At 42.2% G+C, this 15,045-nt stretch overlaps 1 protein-coding gene across 2 annotated transcripts in view; it reads left to right on the top strand.

Annotated features, from left to right (window-relative positions):
* The window catches only part of DGKH (diacylglycerol kinase eta), a gene marked incomplete at its 5' end in the record, with an annotated part of 194,994 nt that overhangs the window by 71,291 nt on the left and 108,658 nt on the right, over positions 1-15,045 (top strand). For both annotated transcript variants that reach the window (XM_081084491.1, XM_081084490.1), the window contains 2 exons: positions 11,102-11,212; positions 14,303-14,383. In XM_081084491.1, the coding sequence (XP_080940617.1) occupies positions 11,102-11,212; positions 14,303-14,383 (192 nt within the window). The remainder of the gene's footprint in view (positions 1-11,101; positions 11,213-14,302; positions 14,384-15,045) is intronic.

Consider the following 15,045-nt stretch of genomic DNA (forward strand, 5'->3'; position numbering starts at 1 on the left):
TCCTGTAAATCATAGTTGATAATAACCTGATTTCTTATGGGCACCTAGCTCTCAATAAGAAAAAGGGAAGAGCATGAGTGGGCATGCACAGCTATTAGATCCAAATTACCACCCTCACCCCCGGAGAAGAGCCAGTGGGCGTGGAGAGAGCATAGGAGTGGCAGACTAGTGGGGCTCCACACACAGAGAGGAACATTTTAAGTTTGTAGTGATAGAGTACCTCCCTAAAGATACGTTTTAGGAAAATTCTTTTCAAATTTTTTTAAATGCTCAAAGACAGATAAGACCAAATGGTTAACCAATTAGTACCAATTAAAGGTGAATAAAAAATAACACTCCAAAGTGCTGAATTATTTTTTTAAAGCACTTAATACAAATTATTATGCTTGTTCATTTTTTTAAAAAATTATTATACTTAATGTTATTTATGAAAGTGTTTATTAAGCCTGGGTGACAATTACAATTACTGAAAGAGATTTTAATATGTACAGGTTCCTATGCCGTACACTAGACGTGTTGAATCAAAACCTTCCAGTTGAACTGAGGCTGTTAATGTCTATAAAGTTTCCACGTGGTTCAGATGACTAGCCAGATTTTAGAACAACTGATGTATTTAATAAAGCTTAATGTAATATATGTATTCATTTCAATGAAGAGCTCAGATTTGATTTTTAAAAAAATATAATTTTATCGATTTCAGAGAGGAGGGAGAGGAAGAGAGAGACAGAAACATCAATAATGAGAGAGAATCATTGATCAGCTGCCTACTGCATTCCCCTTCCCCCACTGGGGATCGAGCCTGCAACCTGGGTATGTGCTCTGACTGTGAATCGAACCTGTGACCTCTTGACTCCTGGGTTGAAGCTCAACCACTAAGCTACACCTGGCTGGGCTCAAATTTTATTTTAAGAAATTCATGGTGGGACAAAATTCAGAAGGCGAAAGAAGGATACCAGGCATAAAGCGAAAGGGCCTGGAATCAAGAGGGATTAATGGGAAATTTTGGAGGGTGAAAGAAAAGCCAGGTTTGAAGCAATTTAACAGGTGGCTGATAAAAGAGGTTGAGAGACTGAATCAGAATGAGATCAAATGGCCTACCTTGCAAAGCCACAAGATGAGAGGCAATAATCACTCCTATACATTCAGGTATATTTGTGGAGAGAAATAGTTTTTATTTTATAATCACACAAAAATATATAGAGAAGCTAATAAAAAAGCAATCTATATATATAAAAGCCTAATCGACCATCCGACCATTCGACTGTTCGGCCGTTCAACCATTCGGCTTGTAGCTATGACGCGCAATGACCACCAGGGGGCAGATGCTCAGTGCACAGGCATGGAAACATGGAACAGACTGATGAGTCTCAGAGGGGAGGAGGGAGGGAAAAGGGGGGAGGCAGGAGGGCAGGAAGAGATTAATCAGAGATCTTATATGCATACTAGAGGCCTGGTGCATGGATTCTTGTAGTGGTGGGGTCCCTCAGCCTGGCCTGCGGGGATTGGGCTGAAACTGGCAGTCTGACATTCCTCAAAGGGTCCTGGATTGCGAGAGGGTGCAGGCCAGGCCGAGGGACCCCATCGGTGCATGAATCCATGCATCGGGCCTCTAGTCCTATCGAATAAAAGCCCAGCAATCGAAACGGCGAATGACCAGACTGACCAGAGACCAGAACAACCACTGCCCCTCACCCCAGCACAGACCGCAGCGAGCGGTTAGGGGAGCTCAGGGAGGCAGGCAGAGTGATTAGGGGCAATCAGGCAGGTAGGTGAGCAGTTAGGGGCCAGCAATCCTGGATTTTGAGAGGGATGTCTGAGGGGTCCCAGATTTCGAGAGGGTGCAGGCCAGGCTGAGGACCGCCCCCCCCTCCCCAATGCACGAATTTCATGCACTGGGCCTATAGTCCTAGACAATAAAGAGGTAATATGCATATTGACCGTCACACCCTCACACAAGATGAACGCCCCCATGTGGTTACAAGATGGCCACCACAAGATGGCCGACAGGGGAGGGCAGTTGTGGGTGATCGGGCCAGCAGGGGAGGGCAGTTGGGGCAGCCAGGCTGACAGAGGAGGGCAGTTGGGAGTGACCGGGCAGGGAGGGAAGGGCAGTTGGGGGTGACCGGGCCTGCAGGGGAGGGCAGTTAGGGGTAACCGGGCTGACAGGGGCGGGCAGTTGGAGGGGACCAGGCCTGTAGGGGAGGGCAGTTAGGGGCGACTGGGCCAGCAGGAGAGGGCAGTTGGGGGCAATCGGGCCGACAGGGGAAGGTGGTTGGGGGTGATCGGGCCAGCAGGGGAGGGCAGTGGGGGCAATTGGGCTGGCAGGGGAGCAGTTAGGCATCCATCAGGCTGGCAGGGAGTGGTTAGGGGGTGATCAGGCTGGCAGGCAGAGTGGTTAGGGGCAATCAGGCAGGTAGCCAGGTGAGTGGTTAGGAGCAAGCGGTCCCAGATTGCGAGAGGGATGTCCAAGATTGGAGAGGGTGCAGGCTGGGCTGAGGGACCCCACCCCCCCCGCCAGTGCATGAAGTTCGTGCACTGGGCCTCCAGTGTTATAATAATAGGGAGACACAGTACATTTAATAGCAAACTTGTGTGAAGACAAGATTACATGTGGATCTGTGTGGTTTGTGTTTGACCACCTTTCAAGCAAAATTATTTAAGTTCAACTGTTGGAGAAATTATGGAAAGATAGGAAATTTTTTACCCATACTAGTTGATTTCCACGTTGCATTGTTATATCTGCCTTACATACCACCTGAGTACAATATTAATGCTGATGAGATAGATGACCTCCCTTTATAATGATGAAATGGTAGTGAATAAAAGCAGTATGGCCTTCCATTTGGAGAAAAAAAAAAAAGCAGAATTGTCAACAGCTAAATGCTTATATTTTCTGCAGGAACATTTACAAGTGAGAAAGAGATGGCCACAGAATAAGATGGTCCAAGTCCAATTCTCAGAATGCTGTCAAGTTCCTGCCCAGGCTCTTAAGATCATGTACAGTTCAAGATTACCCAACAGGCATTTTAACTGCTTTATTTGAATGTCATTCTTCACATCATTCATTAATTTGTCAGTGAAGAATTGTTAAGAGCTGTCCTCTGAGCTGGGAACTGTGACAGGGGCTGGGGCTGCAGTGATGACGAAGGCAGGCAGGCCCTGTCCCCATGGAGCTTGCAGGCTAGTTGGGGAATAGATGTATTAGTTTGGGGCTAATTGAATTTCCAAGTGCCGGTGGCTTTCAAGTGGCGTTATTACTTTCTAATTCTCACTGGTAAACAAGATGATATTCTCAGAAGTAAAATAATAACATGGAGCAGTTGCAAACTCTGATCCATTATTATATTATATACAATTTCATGATTGATTTCTGTTTTTGTGTTTAATATTTAGAAAACCTGACACATTTCGGGACTGTATACTTTATGTGGTTGTACATGGTCTTTGTTTGATAGTTTCTCTAAATGTAAACATTGGGCCATTGTTCAGGAATGTTCTCTCTCTCTCTTTTTTTTTTTAACTTGTATCAATCCCATTTACACCTTTTCCCAAAAGTTCGACCTGCTAAAAGAGTCCCTTACTTATCGTACTTCATATTTATATGGCTTTTGGGAGTTTATGAAAGATATTTACACATATTTTGCTTTATACTAGCAACTCTGAGGAATACAGGGCAGGTGATGTTTATCCTCACCTTTCAGATGGTGAAATTTAGGTTTATAGATGTTTTTATTTGTTTGAAGTCACAAAGCTAGTAAATGGTGGAGCCAGATGTGGAACCCAACCTGGGGCTCTTTTTAGGGTCAGGTCTAATTCTTTTATACTTGCTATCATTATATTGACTTGTTGGGAAGAAACGTTGGAATATCTGTAATAAATAAATAATGCTTATTATGGGGACAAATGTTGATGATAATACCACGTCACACCATGTATTCTTTCATATCCATTGTCCCATATATCACAACACAGTGACGTGCCCGTTCACTTTAGTCTGTAAAACTAAAGAGGCTTACCATTGAAGAACAGGAAGTAGACTCATGATGTTATAGCTTTGTACAGATGCCAGGAAAGCAAGACAGCTTTACTGGAGCTTACATGACAAAATGAATTAGGAAATGTATATGGCAAAGAAAAATTCTCTTTTTGGGAAGATGGTGTAGACCATAGTTAAAAGAGGTAGGAGAGAAATAATTATATATAAAATATAGAGTGGTAAAAACTCCCTTGGTCCATGTCTTAGTCTGTGCAGACTGCTCTAACAAAAATACCATACACTGGGTGGCTTAGACAACAATATTTATTTCTCATAGTTTGGGAGACTGTGAAGTCCAAGATCAAGGCACCACAGACTTGGTGTCTGGTGAGGACTTGCTTTCTGATTCATAGATAGCCATCTTCTAGCTGTGCTGTCAGGTGACGGAAGGGCGGGAGAACTCTCTCGGTCTCTTATGAGACAGTAATTCTATTCATGAGGGCTCCTGCTCATGACCTAATCACCTCCCAAAGGCCCTACCTCCTCAAATCATCAAATTAGGCTTCAGGATTGCTTTTTTAATCTCACCTGAGGATACGTTCATTGATTTGAATGAGAGAGGAAGAGAGGAAGGAAGGGAGGGAGGAAGAAAAGAGACAGACCATGGATCGAACCTGAAACCTAGGTATGTGCCGGACCGGGAATTGAACCCGCCACCTTTTGTTGTACAGGATGACACTCCAACCAATTGAGCCACCCGGGTAGGGCTAGGATTTTAATTGTGGGTGAACACAAACATTCAGTCCATAGCAACTCACATCTCCCATCACAACAGATTCCATTCCTAATCCCTGCAAGAGAAGTTAAGGGGTCATGTTGGGGCAATGCTAGGACAAATGAGGGGTTCTTCTGGAATTTTTGAAGGCATCTGTAAAAGATGAGTCATCATTGGCATTTCTACTTCATCCCATCGAGCTTCTCACCATACCTATTTGATGGCCCAAAATAGCCAACATATGAAATGCACATTTATCAGATAAATCAGGCAGTAACTGGTTTTTCAAAGATTCTTAGCTTCACAGAAGCCTCGCTGAATGGCTGTTTGTAGAGTTGCATTCTCCTTAGGACGGGAAAGTAGTGGTCCATCTAAGTGACTTCAACTTGAGACACTGAAGTGTTTCTGAAAGCTTAGGTGGAATTCTAGAGCACCCGGGTGTGTTTAATTCAGAAGAGAAATTACTTTTGTGTGTTCTGAGCAAGGGGTGTGAGATGAGCTGTAAGACATTGGTCTAAAAACAGCCTCAGAAAGTCAGCTGCGTACGTGACCTTTCAACTTAAAGCTTATGTTACTGAAATATTTTTTCAAAGCCATCTTCACTTAACTTTTCGTTTTAATATTTGGAAACTGGATTATCAGAGTTCATTGAAGTCTATATGGCTTAACTGACTTTTCATGAGTCAGACCACCACAATGTATGACTAAATGGCAGTTAAATGTATATGTTTCTAAGCCCTTTTTTGAGGAAGGGGAGAGTTTTTCCCTTACCCTAGAGATTTAATAAATCTAATATTTAATTTTAATAGATTTTTAAATATAACTCTAATAACTTTCTTATACCTGATACTAACTTCAATTTGTTATTCAAATTGAACATTAATAGTGAATGTAATAAATACTATGATTTTAAAGAATGAGTCCTTGTTTTATCACTTAGCATGCTCATGATTTTGAGATTTTTGGAGCTGCATATGTTTTTCTGTGAACCACACTTATGATTATAGTAGTGACCCGGTGCATAGATTCGTGCGCATTGAAAGGAAATTAATTAGAAGGTGGCTTGCGGGGCAGGACTGGGTGAGATGGGCCAGACATGCCCTGGAACCAACCTCCCGTGGTCCCTGGCTGGCCGCACCTGGGATGGCGCCATGGCTCAAAGGGCGTCTACGGAGTGAGTAGGGTCCCTCCGGCAGGTGGTGTCCCTCGGTCTGACCTGCAGGGATCGGGCCAAAACCGGCTCTTGGACATCCCCCAAGAGGTCCCGGAGTGTGAGAGGGCACTCTGCAAAGTTGCTGTGGTACAGGATGTGGACCACAAACGCAAATGTGCAGTAAACCAGATTCGGGGCCAACAGTGCCCCAACACCCATGGCTGAAGGTGGAATCGCGCAGCCCCATGAGGAATTGAGCTCCCTCCTCTCTGGTTTTGGGGTGCATCACCTGAGAACCGCCTCTGCCAAGTCACTGCAGCTCAGCAGCTCCAGCGTTGAGCATCTGCCCCCTGGTGGTCAGTGTGTGTCATAGCTACTGATGGGATGGACACTTAGCATATTAGCCTTTTATAGATATAGAAGATTTGATAAAACTGTTGCAAATTAATCATTGTTATGCTTCTTCTTTTATAAAAAGTGTTTAAATAGCCATATGTAAACAAAAGTTTATTTTGAGGATTAACTCATGAGAATACTTGCCTCCTATTTAAATCTTTTAAATCACATCTCTTAGAGGAAGGCAGGCCAGCCTCGGAATGTTTTCTTCTTCTCTTCAAGAATTTAAAATTAACTGTGTATGTTACAACATAGAGAAATTTGTAAATTCTTGAAGATGAGGACTGTATTTTACACGTTTGTATTCCCCACAGCCTCACACATTGCAGGTTAATCCATGCTTATGCAATATTTGAAGAACATAAAATTATATAGAAAAAAAACAACCAAATTATTTGCTTTCAAAGTGATTATGTAAGGATCATCTCTAAATTAGCAATATTCTTAAAATCAGGATAGATATTTTTCTGTCCCTCTGCATGCACTTAGAGGCACATACACCTTTGTGCATTGTATCTGCTTGTTTTTATACAAGTGAAAGGAGGCTCAGACCTGCTGAATGCTAGAACCCATAAAATAATTTCCAGTCACTATTTCCTGTTTTCCAGTTCTTTCATGCTTTTAAAATACGAAGTTACCTTGCATACCATTTCACTCTTTAACTGAAAGTTGTTCATTTCAATATTTATGAAGGCCCTAGGGTGTCAGCTGTGTTACCTGGGCAATGTTATTAAAATACATAGGATGCAGTCTTTGCTCTTAAGAATGTCACAGCATGGTGGGATCACAAACATGGAAACCTGTGCCATTCAGTGTCGGAGGTGCTGTTACGTGGTTAGGATAAGGGCGTCTTAGAGAAACAAAAGTGGGAGTGGTCACTTCTTCCGAGGGGGCCAGAGAAGCTTCCACAGGGGCAGTGGCACTGGATCAGAGTTGAATTGAATGGGAGCTTTCAAGACAGGCCAGATTAAGAGAACTTTAGGGCAGAGGGGGGGAGCATGGGAAGGGGCCTGTGATGAGGTTGGAGAGCATTATGTAGGGCCTTCTGTGGTACATATAGAAGTTTGGACTTTATGCTGTGTAGGCAGTAAGGAACTGATGAATACATAGTACAATCAGCTTTTTGTTGTAGAGAATTATTCTAATAACCATGTAGAGAATGAAGTAGGTTATTGATGTTTTCTTAAAACAGTGTTTATAGAACACAAATAGACCAAACATTAAATTTTCTTCCTCATTGCCTTAAATAGAATTTTACAAAAATCACAATACACTCGCTTCTGTAATTTGAATCTCCAAATGATTTGTTCTTTGGATAAGTTACATTTTACAGCATTTCAATACTTTGTGTTTGGGTTTAAGAATTATAGACTCTCTACCCAGCGTAACATTAGATGCTAGAGCAGTGCAGCAGTGAAGCTCCCAGCAATCTCCCCAGGACCCGTTCTCCCGCGGTCTTTTACATCTAGTTCCCCAAGCCAAATGTGAGAGTTTCCTTGGTTCTTTTCTCTCCTGTCCTTCATGCCTGTCAGTAACTCCAGTGGATTCTGCCTCCAAAATAACATCTCAAATGGCTCTCCTCCTGTCCATGTCAGTGTTGCTAGAACTTTTTTTGGGATCGCTGCCTTGGACTCCGGCAGCAGCCTCCCACCTGGCCCCCACTGCCCTTCACACCCATTTCCCCATGCTCACCCTCCTGCTGCGAACATCTCTCTAGCTCTTTGCACTTAGAATAAGAGGCCAGCAGCTCCTGGCTCTCGTCTCCCTTCGCGTCATCTCTTGACACTCTCCTCCTGCTCCAGCTATTATTTGCCCTCACCGTGGCCTTGGAACACGTTCTCTTCTTCCAAGAAGCTCTTATTATTCGGTGCCTGGCAGGTACTCTCTGAAGTTAATAGCGTAATGATATCACCATAATAACACTTTCTGCCATTTATTGGATGTTTTCTGTAACCCAGACAGTGTAAGTGGTCTCCAGGCATCAGCCTGTGATTAAATTAGGTGCAACAAGCTTGTGAGGTTGGTATCATTATTCCCATGTTTTAGGAGAGGAAACGGGCACAGAGAGCTGGGGTAACTTGCCCAGGTCATAGCTCGTGTGTGGCAGAGCCAGTCTGGAAGGTTGTCTGTCAGCGTCCAAATCAAGCTCTTTGCTACCAGAGTTTCAAAAGTATTTTGTTAGCATTAAGTTTTAGGGATCTCTCAGCAATTCCTAGAGGACAGTCTTAGAGCAGGCTACTGTACAGAGAAAATCTGAAATCGAAGGTAAACAGTAATATAATTTAACTACCTTATTGGTGACAACAAACTTTTCTCAATGTTTTATGTCTTGTTGATAATAAAAGACAGTGTAGTGTATAGGTTGGGAGTAAACTCTTCACTCAGATAGGTGTGGATTAAATCTTGATACTGCTATACATGAACTGGCACTTGAGATATACCAGTGTGCAGCCCGGAGGGGTGAATTTAATTCTGTTTCTATAAGCTGTTTTTGTCTTGGAGGCTCATGATATCCTTACTGCTTTTCTGTGAATTTGGTGGAAATGTGATCCATCTTGGACCCCATCTAAGGGGATCTATTAGTTAGTCCTGTGACCTGTCTCCTGAGGACAATCTCATAACAAGGCTGTAAGTTTATTTGCTATAAGTGTAGTTTCCTGCTTTCTTCCTTTTTTGTTTTTACTTCCAATTGAAATGAAACATTAAATTTTATTTTTTATGTATAATAAACTCAAGGACCTTCTAATAGGGATAGCACAATAAACACAATAAATATGTAAATTACACGATACATTAGAAGATAGTACATTGTGTGGGGGAGTAAGACCAAGATGGGGAGATACGGAGAGCATGTTGCTGGGTTAAACTGGCGGTCAGTGAGGTGGGTCTCACTGAGGAGGTGAGGGGTTGGGCAGATGGATATCTGAGGGGAGAGCAGTCCAGGTGGAGGGATCAGGTAGTATCCAGACCTAAGGGAGGAGAATATATGCCAGCTAAAAGCAAAGCATCCTTGCGGGTGGAGGAGACCAAGTGTAGGGGAGATGACTATGTGAGGTTGGAGGGGTTCCAAGCCTTTTGATGGTGATGATGGAATGAACTTGGATAAAGCACTTAGCACAGGGTCTGGCCCGGCCCAGGGTCACAGAACCCCTGCCTACCTCTTCCAGCCACATCTGCTGCTTCCCCTTGTAAGCTCTTCTTTGCATTCATAACTGAAAGCTTTTTGAAGATTTCCCAAATGTCCACGGTGTTTTAAACCTTTCTAATTTTGCACACACATGAGATTCCCTTCTTCATCCCTTGCCATTCTGATAAACTCCCCAGAGAGGACGTTGGGCCCCTCTGAGCAGAGCTGATGCTTTCTTCTCTGGACTGTCATGCACAGTGCTTTGAACGTGTGTTTGTTGTAGTAACATGTGTCACTCGCTGGGTGCTATTTAACTACCACTTGCTGTGTGCCGTGCAGTAAGTCCTTTACGTGTTCTTAATTTATTCCTCACAACAACCCCAGAACTTATCCCATTTTATAGACGAGTAAAGGCACAAGGAAGTTCAGTAATTTGTTTAAGATCATCCAGCTACTAAGTGATGGCACCAGGAGTTGAACACTAGATTTTTGGCTCCAGAGCCCATGTTTTTTTTTTTTTTTTTTTCTTCTTTTTAAAGATTTATTTTTAAATTATAGTTGACAATACAATATTATCTTAGTTTCATGTGTACAACATAGCGATTAGAGATTTATATAACTTACAAAGTGATCACCCTAATAAGCCTAGTATCCATCTGACACCATATGTAGTTATTATAATACTAGAGGCCCGGTGCACAAAATTTGTGCACTGAGGGGGTGTGTGCCTCAGCCCAGCCTGCACCCTCTCCAATCTGGGATCCCTCGAGGATGTCTGACTGCCCGTTTAGGCCCGATCCCACAGGGCAGTTGGACATCCCCCTCACAATCCAGGAATGCTGGCTCCCAACCGCTCGCCTGCCTGCCTGCCTGATTGCCCCTAACTGCTTTTGCCTGCCAGCTTGATCACCCCCTAACCACTTCCCAGCCAGTCTGATCGACACCTAACTACTCCTCTGCTGGCTCGATCGTCCCCAACTGCCCACCCCTGCTGGCCCAATCACCCCCAACTGTCCTCCCCTGCCAGCCCAGTTGCCCCCAACTGCCCTCCACTGCTGGCCTGGTCACCCCTAACTGCCTTCTTCTGCAGGCCATCTGTGTCCACATGGGGCGGTCATCTTTGACCACATGGGGGCGGTCATCTTGTGTGTTGGAGGGATGGTCAATTTGCACATTATCTCTTTATTAGATAGGATTATTGACTGTATTCATGATTGCTGCCAGATGGGAGGCGGGCAGAAGAGAGGGGTGAAAAGGGTGAAAGAAGTACAAATTTTCAGTTTTAAAAATAGTCATAGGGATGCAAAGCCCATGCTTTTTAAAATCATTCCATTATACGATGTCTCTACCCTTTGCACCATTTATTAAATACTTACTAATGCAAGTCATGGTGTGCATCCCCCTGTATTGCGAGGGCTAGTTTGTGTGCTTGTGCCTTTCAGGCTGTTTGTGACTACTTGGAGGTCAGGGAACTGAGCCAATTACTGTTGCTCTTTAGGACTTTGCACATGTGCTCCCTTGGTTGAACAAAAAGAAGAAAATATTCTCTCATGAAATTTGTGGGACATGGGAAGCAATATTCAAAATATTAATGATAGTGTGTCATTAATTGTGAACTTTATTTGGTTTTGGATTTCATTTTAATCATGTCATTGTGCTTTGTCTTCTCCCCAGACCAGTATTAAAGAGGGACAACTGTTGAAGCAAACCAGTTCTTTCCAAAGGTGGAAAAAGCGATACTTCAAGCTTCGAGGCCGTACACTTTATTATGCAAAGGACTCAAAGGTAATTTGAGAGACTACTAGTTGCAAGCACCTGAGGTTGTGGATGGATTTAAAATTTTGGTTCTCTAAACTGTTTTTGTCTTGGGGCTCACTATAGCCTTCCTGCTCTTACATGAATTCAATATAAATGTGACCTATCTTGGACCAAATTTCAGGGGAGCCCATTTGAGTCAGTTTCATGGCGTGTACCATAAGGAGAATGGAATAGGAAGGTTCTACTGTAGTTTCCTTTCCTCCCTGCTTTCCTGCTTCCTCCCTCCCTCCCTCCCTCCCTTCCTTCCTTCCTCATTTCTTCCTTCCATTTTCTTCCAGCCTTTTTTCCTTCCAATTAAATAAAATATTAAATGTAACCTTATTAGATAGAATAAACTCAGAATTTTGGATTTTCTCCCCTTTCTTGCTATTTTTTTACATTATAAATATTTTCCTGACTGTAAGTGAGAACATTGCTATACTAGTGACAAATCAGAGTTCCTGTCCCAGTTCCAGCATATTCCAGAGCAGTGCTGTGGACGCACGTGATCATGAGAGGCAGCTAAATGATATAATAGACATGAAGTGCTTACATAGTGCCTGGCACACAAAATAATCACTCACTATGCTAGAGGTTAGAAATAAAAATCATAGCCTGGCTGGTGTGGCTCTGGTTGATCATCAACCTATGACCCAGGAAGACACAGTTTGGTTCCTGGTCAGGGCATTTGCCTGGGTTGTGGGCTCGGTCCCCAGTGTGGGGTGTGCAGGAGGCAGCTGGTCAATGATTTTCTCTCATCATTGATGTTTCTATCTCTCTCTCCCTTCCTTTCTGAAATCAATAAAAAAAACATTTAAAATTATTTAAAAATAAAAATCATGGTGAAATAAAAATAAGACTTTAAATAATTTTTATATAACCATTGAATAAAATAAGAGTGATGTAGTGTTGAACGAAAAAAATTATAATGATTGTTTCCATTTAGATCTGATACTTTAGGATTCTTTAAAAAATAAACATTAAGATTCTTATTACTGTGCCAATTTAGTTATTTCCATATTAAAGAACTTAAGTACCTGATGTAATTAATAGCATTATACACCAGGAGGTAAAAACAAATCCACAAACAAAACCTAAATCTTAGTTTATGCAGCTGCAGAAATAATAACCAGATACAACAGTCTTGTTTTAGAAGTTGTTATGTGTAGGCTTGTTCCTGGTCTGGCTCCATCCTGACTTCGCCTGTGTCTGTAGGCTGCACTGACCAGCCAGTCTCAGCCTTGCACTTGGTCTCCATATCCAGTGACCTTCCCTCTGTCTCCACTTGACAAAATTCCGTTAATTCTAAAATCCCCCCTCAAATAGCTTTTATTTCATTAGTCACAAGAGAAAGAGTGTAAGTGTTCTTTGCTGGAGAAGTCATCTGTGATCTTCCAGAGCATTTCGCAGCATCTCATCTCTCCCACTGTAATGGTCTATCTTACATTAAAATTAGATGTGTCAATTTTATCGCCTGTGCTAGGTTATAAATTCTTTTCAGTCAGGGAACAAGTCTTGTAGTCAGATTGGTTGGATTAAAGCATAATCCCCTGGAGATCTGGAGGGGGTGGGGGGGAGGGGGCGGGTGGAAGCTATCAGAAAAGGGACCCCCCCTTTTCTGCACTTCTAGAGAAGCATTGTTGTACTGCCTGGCTGGAAGAACAATGATGGGTGAACAATGACCAGATGACTAAGTGGGAAGGGTACATTTATTTATTAGAATTTCTGAATTTCTTTCACCATAGCTAAGATCTGGAAACAGCCTTAGTGTCCATCAGTAGATGAATGGATTAGAAAACTGTGGTACATCTACACGATGGAATACTATGCTGCTCTAAAAAGGAAGGAACTCTTACCATTTGCAACGTCATGGATGGAACTGGAGAGCATTATGCTAAGTGAAATAAGCCAGTCAATGAAGGAAACGTACCACATGATCTCACTCATTCATGGATAATAAAGACCATTATAAACTTTTGAACAATAATAGATACAGAGGCAGAGCTGCCTCAAACAGATTGTCAAACTGCAGCGGGAAGGCCGGGGAGGGTTGGGGGGCAGGAGGTAGGGGGGTAAGAGATCAACTAAAGGACTTGTATGCATGCATATAAGCATAACCAATGGACATAAGACACTGGGGGATAGGGGAGGCTGGGGGACTGTCTAGGGCGGGGGGATAAAATGGACACATATGTAATACCCTTTGTAATACTTTAAGCAATAAAAAAAAAAAAGAAAAAAAAAAGAAAAAAAAAGAATTTCTGAATTTCTAAATTGTATATTTAAAAAAAATCCTCACCTGAAAATATGTTCTTATTGATTTTAGAAGAGGAGGGTGGGGGTATAACATCGGTGTAAGAGAAAAACATCGATTGGTTGCCTCCCATATGCTCCCTGACTAGAGATCGCACCCCCAACCTTTTTTGATGTACTGGATGATGCTCCAGCCAATTGAGACATCCGGCCAGGGCTAAATTGTACATTTTTAAGATTTCGTTTCTCTGGCATTTTTACCATTGTCACTTTTTTCTTAAGACCACTTTTAAGAGTATGAAAGAAACATCATCTAATTTTTGCAGAGCACGGTCTCATCTCATTTAAACACATTTATAGATGAGGAATGTTAGGTTCAGAAAGTTCAGTAACTCATCATGATCTGAGGCAGGACTAGTTGTTTTTCTTTCTCACTTAGAAAATTTGGGAACAACGTTGCCTCTGCCTTCCTGGCAAAGTTGTTACAAGGTTTAAAGATAGTGGTGTGAGTGTGTGTGTGTGTGTGTGTGTGTGTGTGTGTGTTGCATTTAGTAGATTCCCCATGAATTATGCTTCCAGAGAACACAGAGCATTTTGCATCAAAACAGTGTCCTGGGGTTCTTTGAGGTACTTTTCAGTTTGGGATTTATGTGTTAGTTGTACTTTGTGACTTTACTCACAAAGTATCACTGACTGAAATTTTTCTTTATTTTCTATTCCTAATTCCTGACATAGCCACATGGTCATGACCTGATAGTAAAATATTATTGAGGAGCATTGAGTTCGGTTTTCATTTAATATGTTTGTGTTCTTTTTCATTAACAGTCTCTGATATTTGATGAAGTTGACCTCTCAGATGCCAGTGTAGCTGAAGCAAGCACAAAAAATGCTAACAACAGTTTCACGGTATGATTATATTTTGCTCACCCCCTACTCCGAAATTATAAATGACCTTTCCTAACATATAAAGAATGCCCTTTTCAATTGCCAATTGTGTGTCAACCTATGCTTGTTGGAGCTCTTTGCTAACACAATAAGCTTGATACTCTAACACCCAACACCATTCATGATGGTAATGTTATTGATTTAAATTTTCCACCTCCTTTCAATTTAATGCTTCAACTAATGTAATCGTTCTTGAATATTCAAAAATTTTGGTTTTCACCTTTAATCTCAAAAATAATATTTTCCCCTTCTACTTTTACTCTAGTTGCTGTAGTTCAGGTCTTTGTTTCTTCTCACTTAGGAAATTCACTTGGTAGCTATTTAAGAGGTGTCCTCTGTCCATTTAATTCTTTTCCTTTCCAATCGCAGATCCCATTGTTTTAAACACTTCACTGGCTTGCCATCGCCTGCCAAGCTGCATCTCTGGCTCCATTTTAAAGTCTTATAAAAGCGTGCCTCAGTATTCTCGTGTTGGTGGTGATATTTGACTTCATACACCCTGCCAGTCCAGCATTTCTGTCTGAGCCTGTGCTTTTCCTATTCCCTCTGACTCACATGATTCCTCCTCCATCTGTACTTGTTGAAATTCTATCAGCTCTTCAAAGCTTATCTCAGATATCCCA

Source organism: Myotis nattereri (genome assembly GCF_964212035.1).
Source record: "Myotis nattereri genome assembly, chromosome: 2".
Classification (NCBI taxonomy): domain Eukaryota; kingdom Metazoa; phylum Chordata; class Mammalia; order Chiroptera; family Vespertilionidae; genus Myotis; species Myotis nattereri.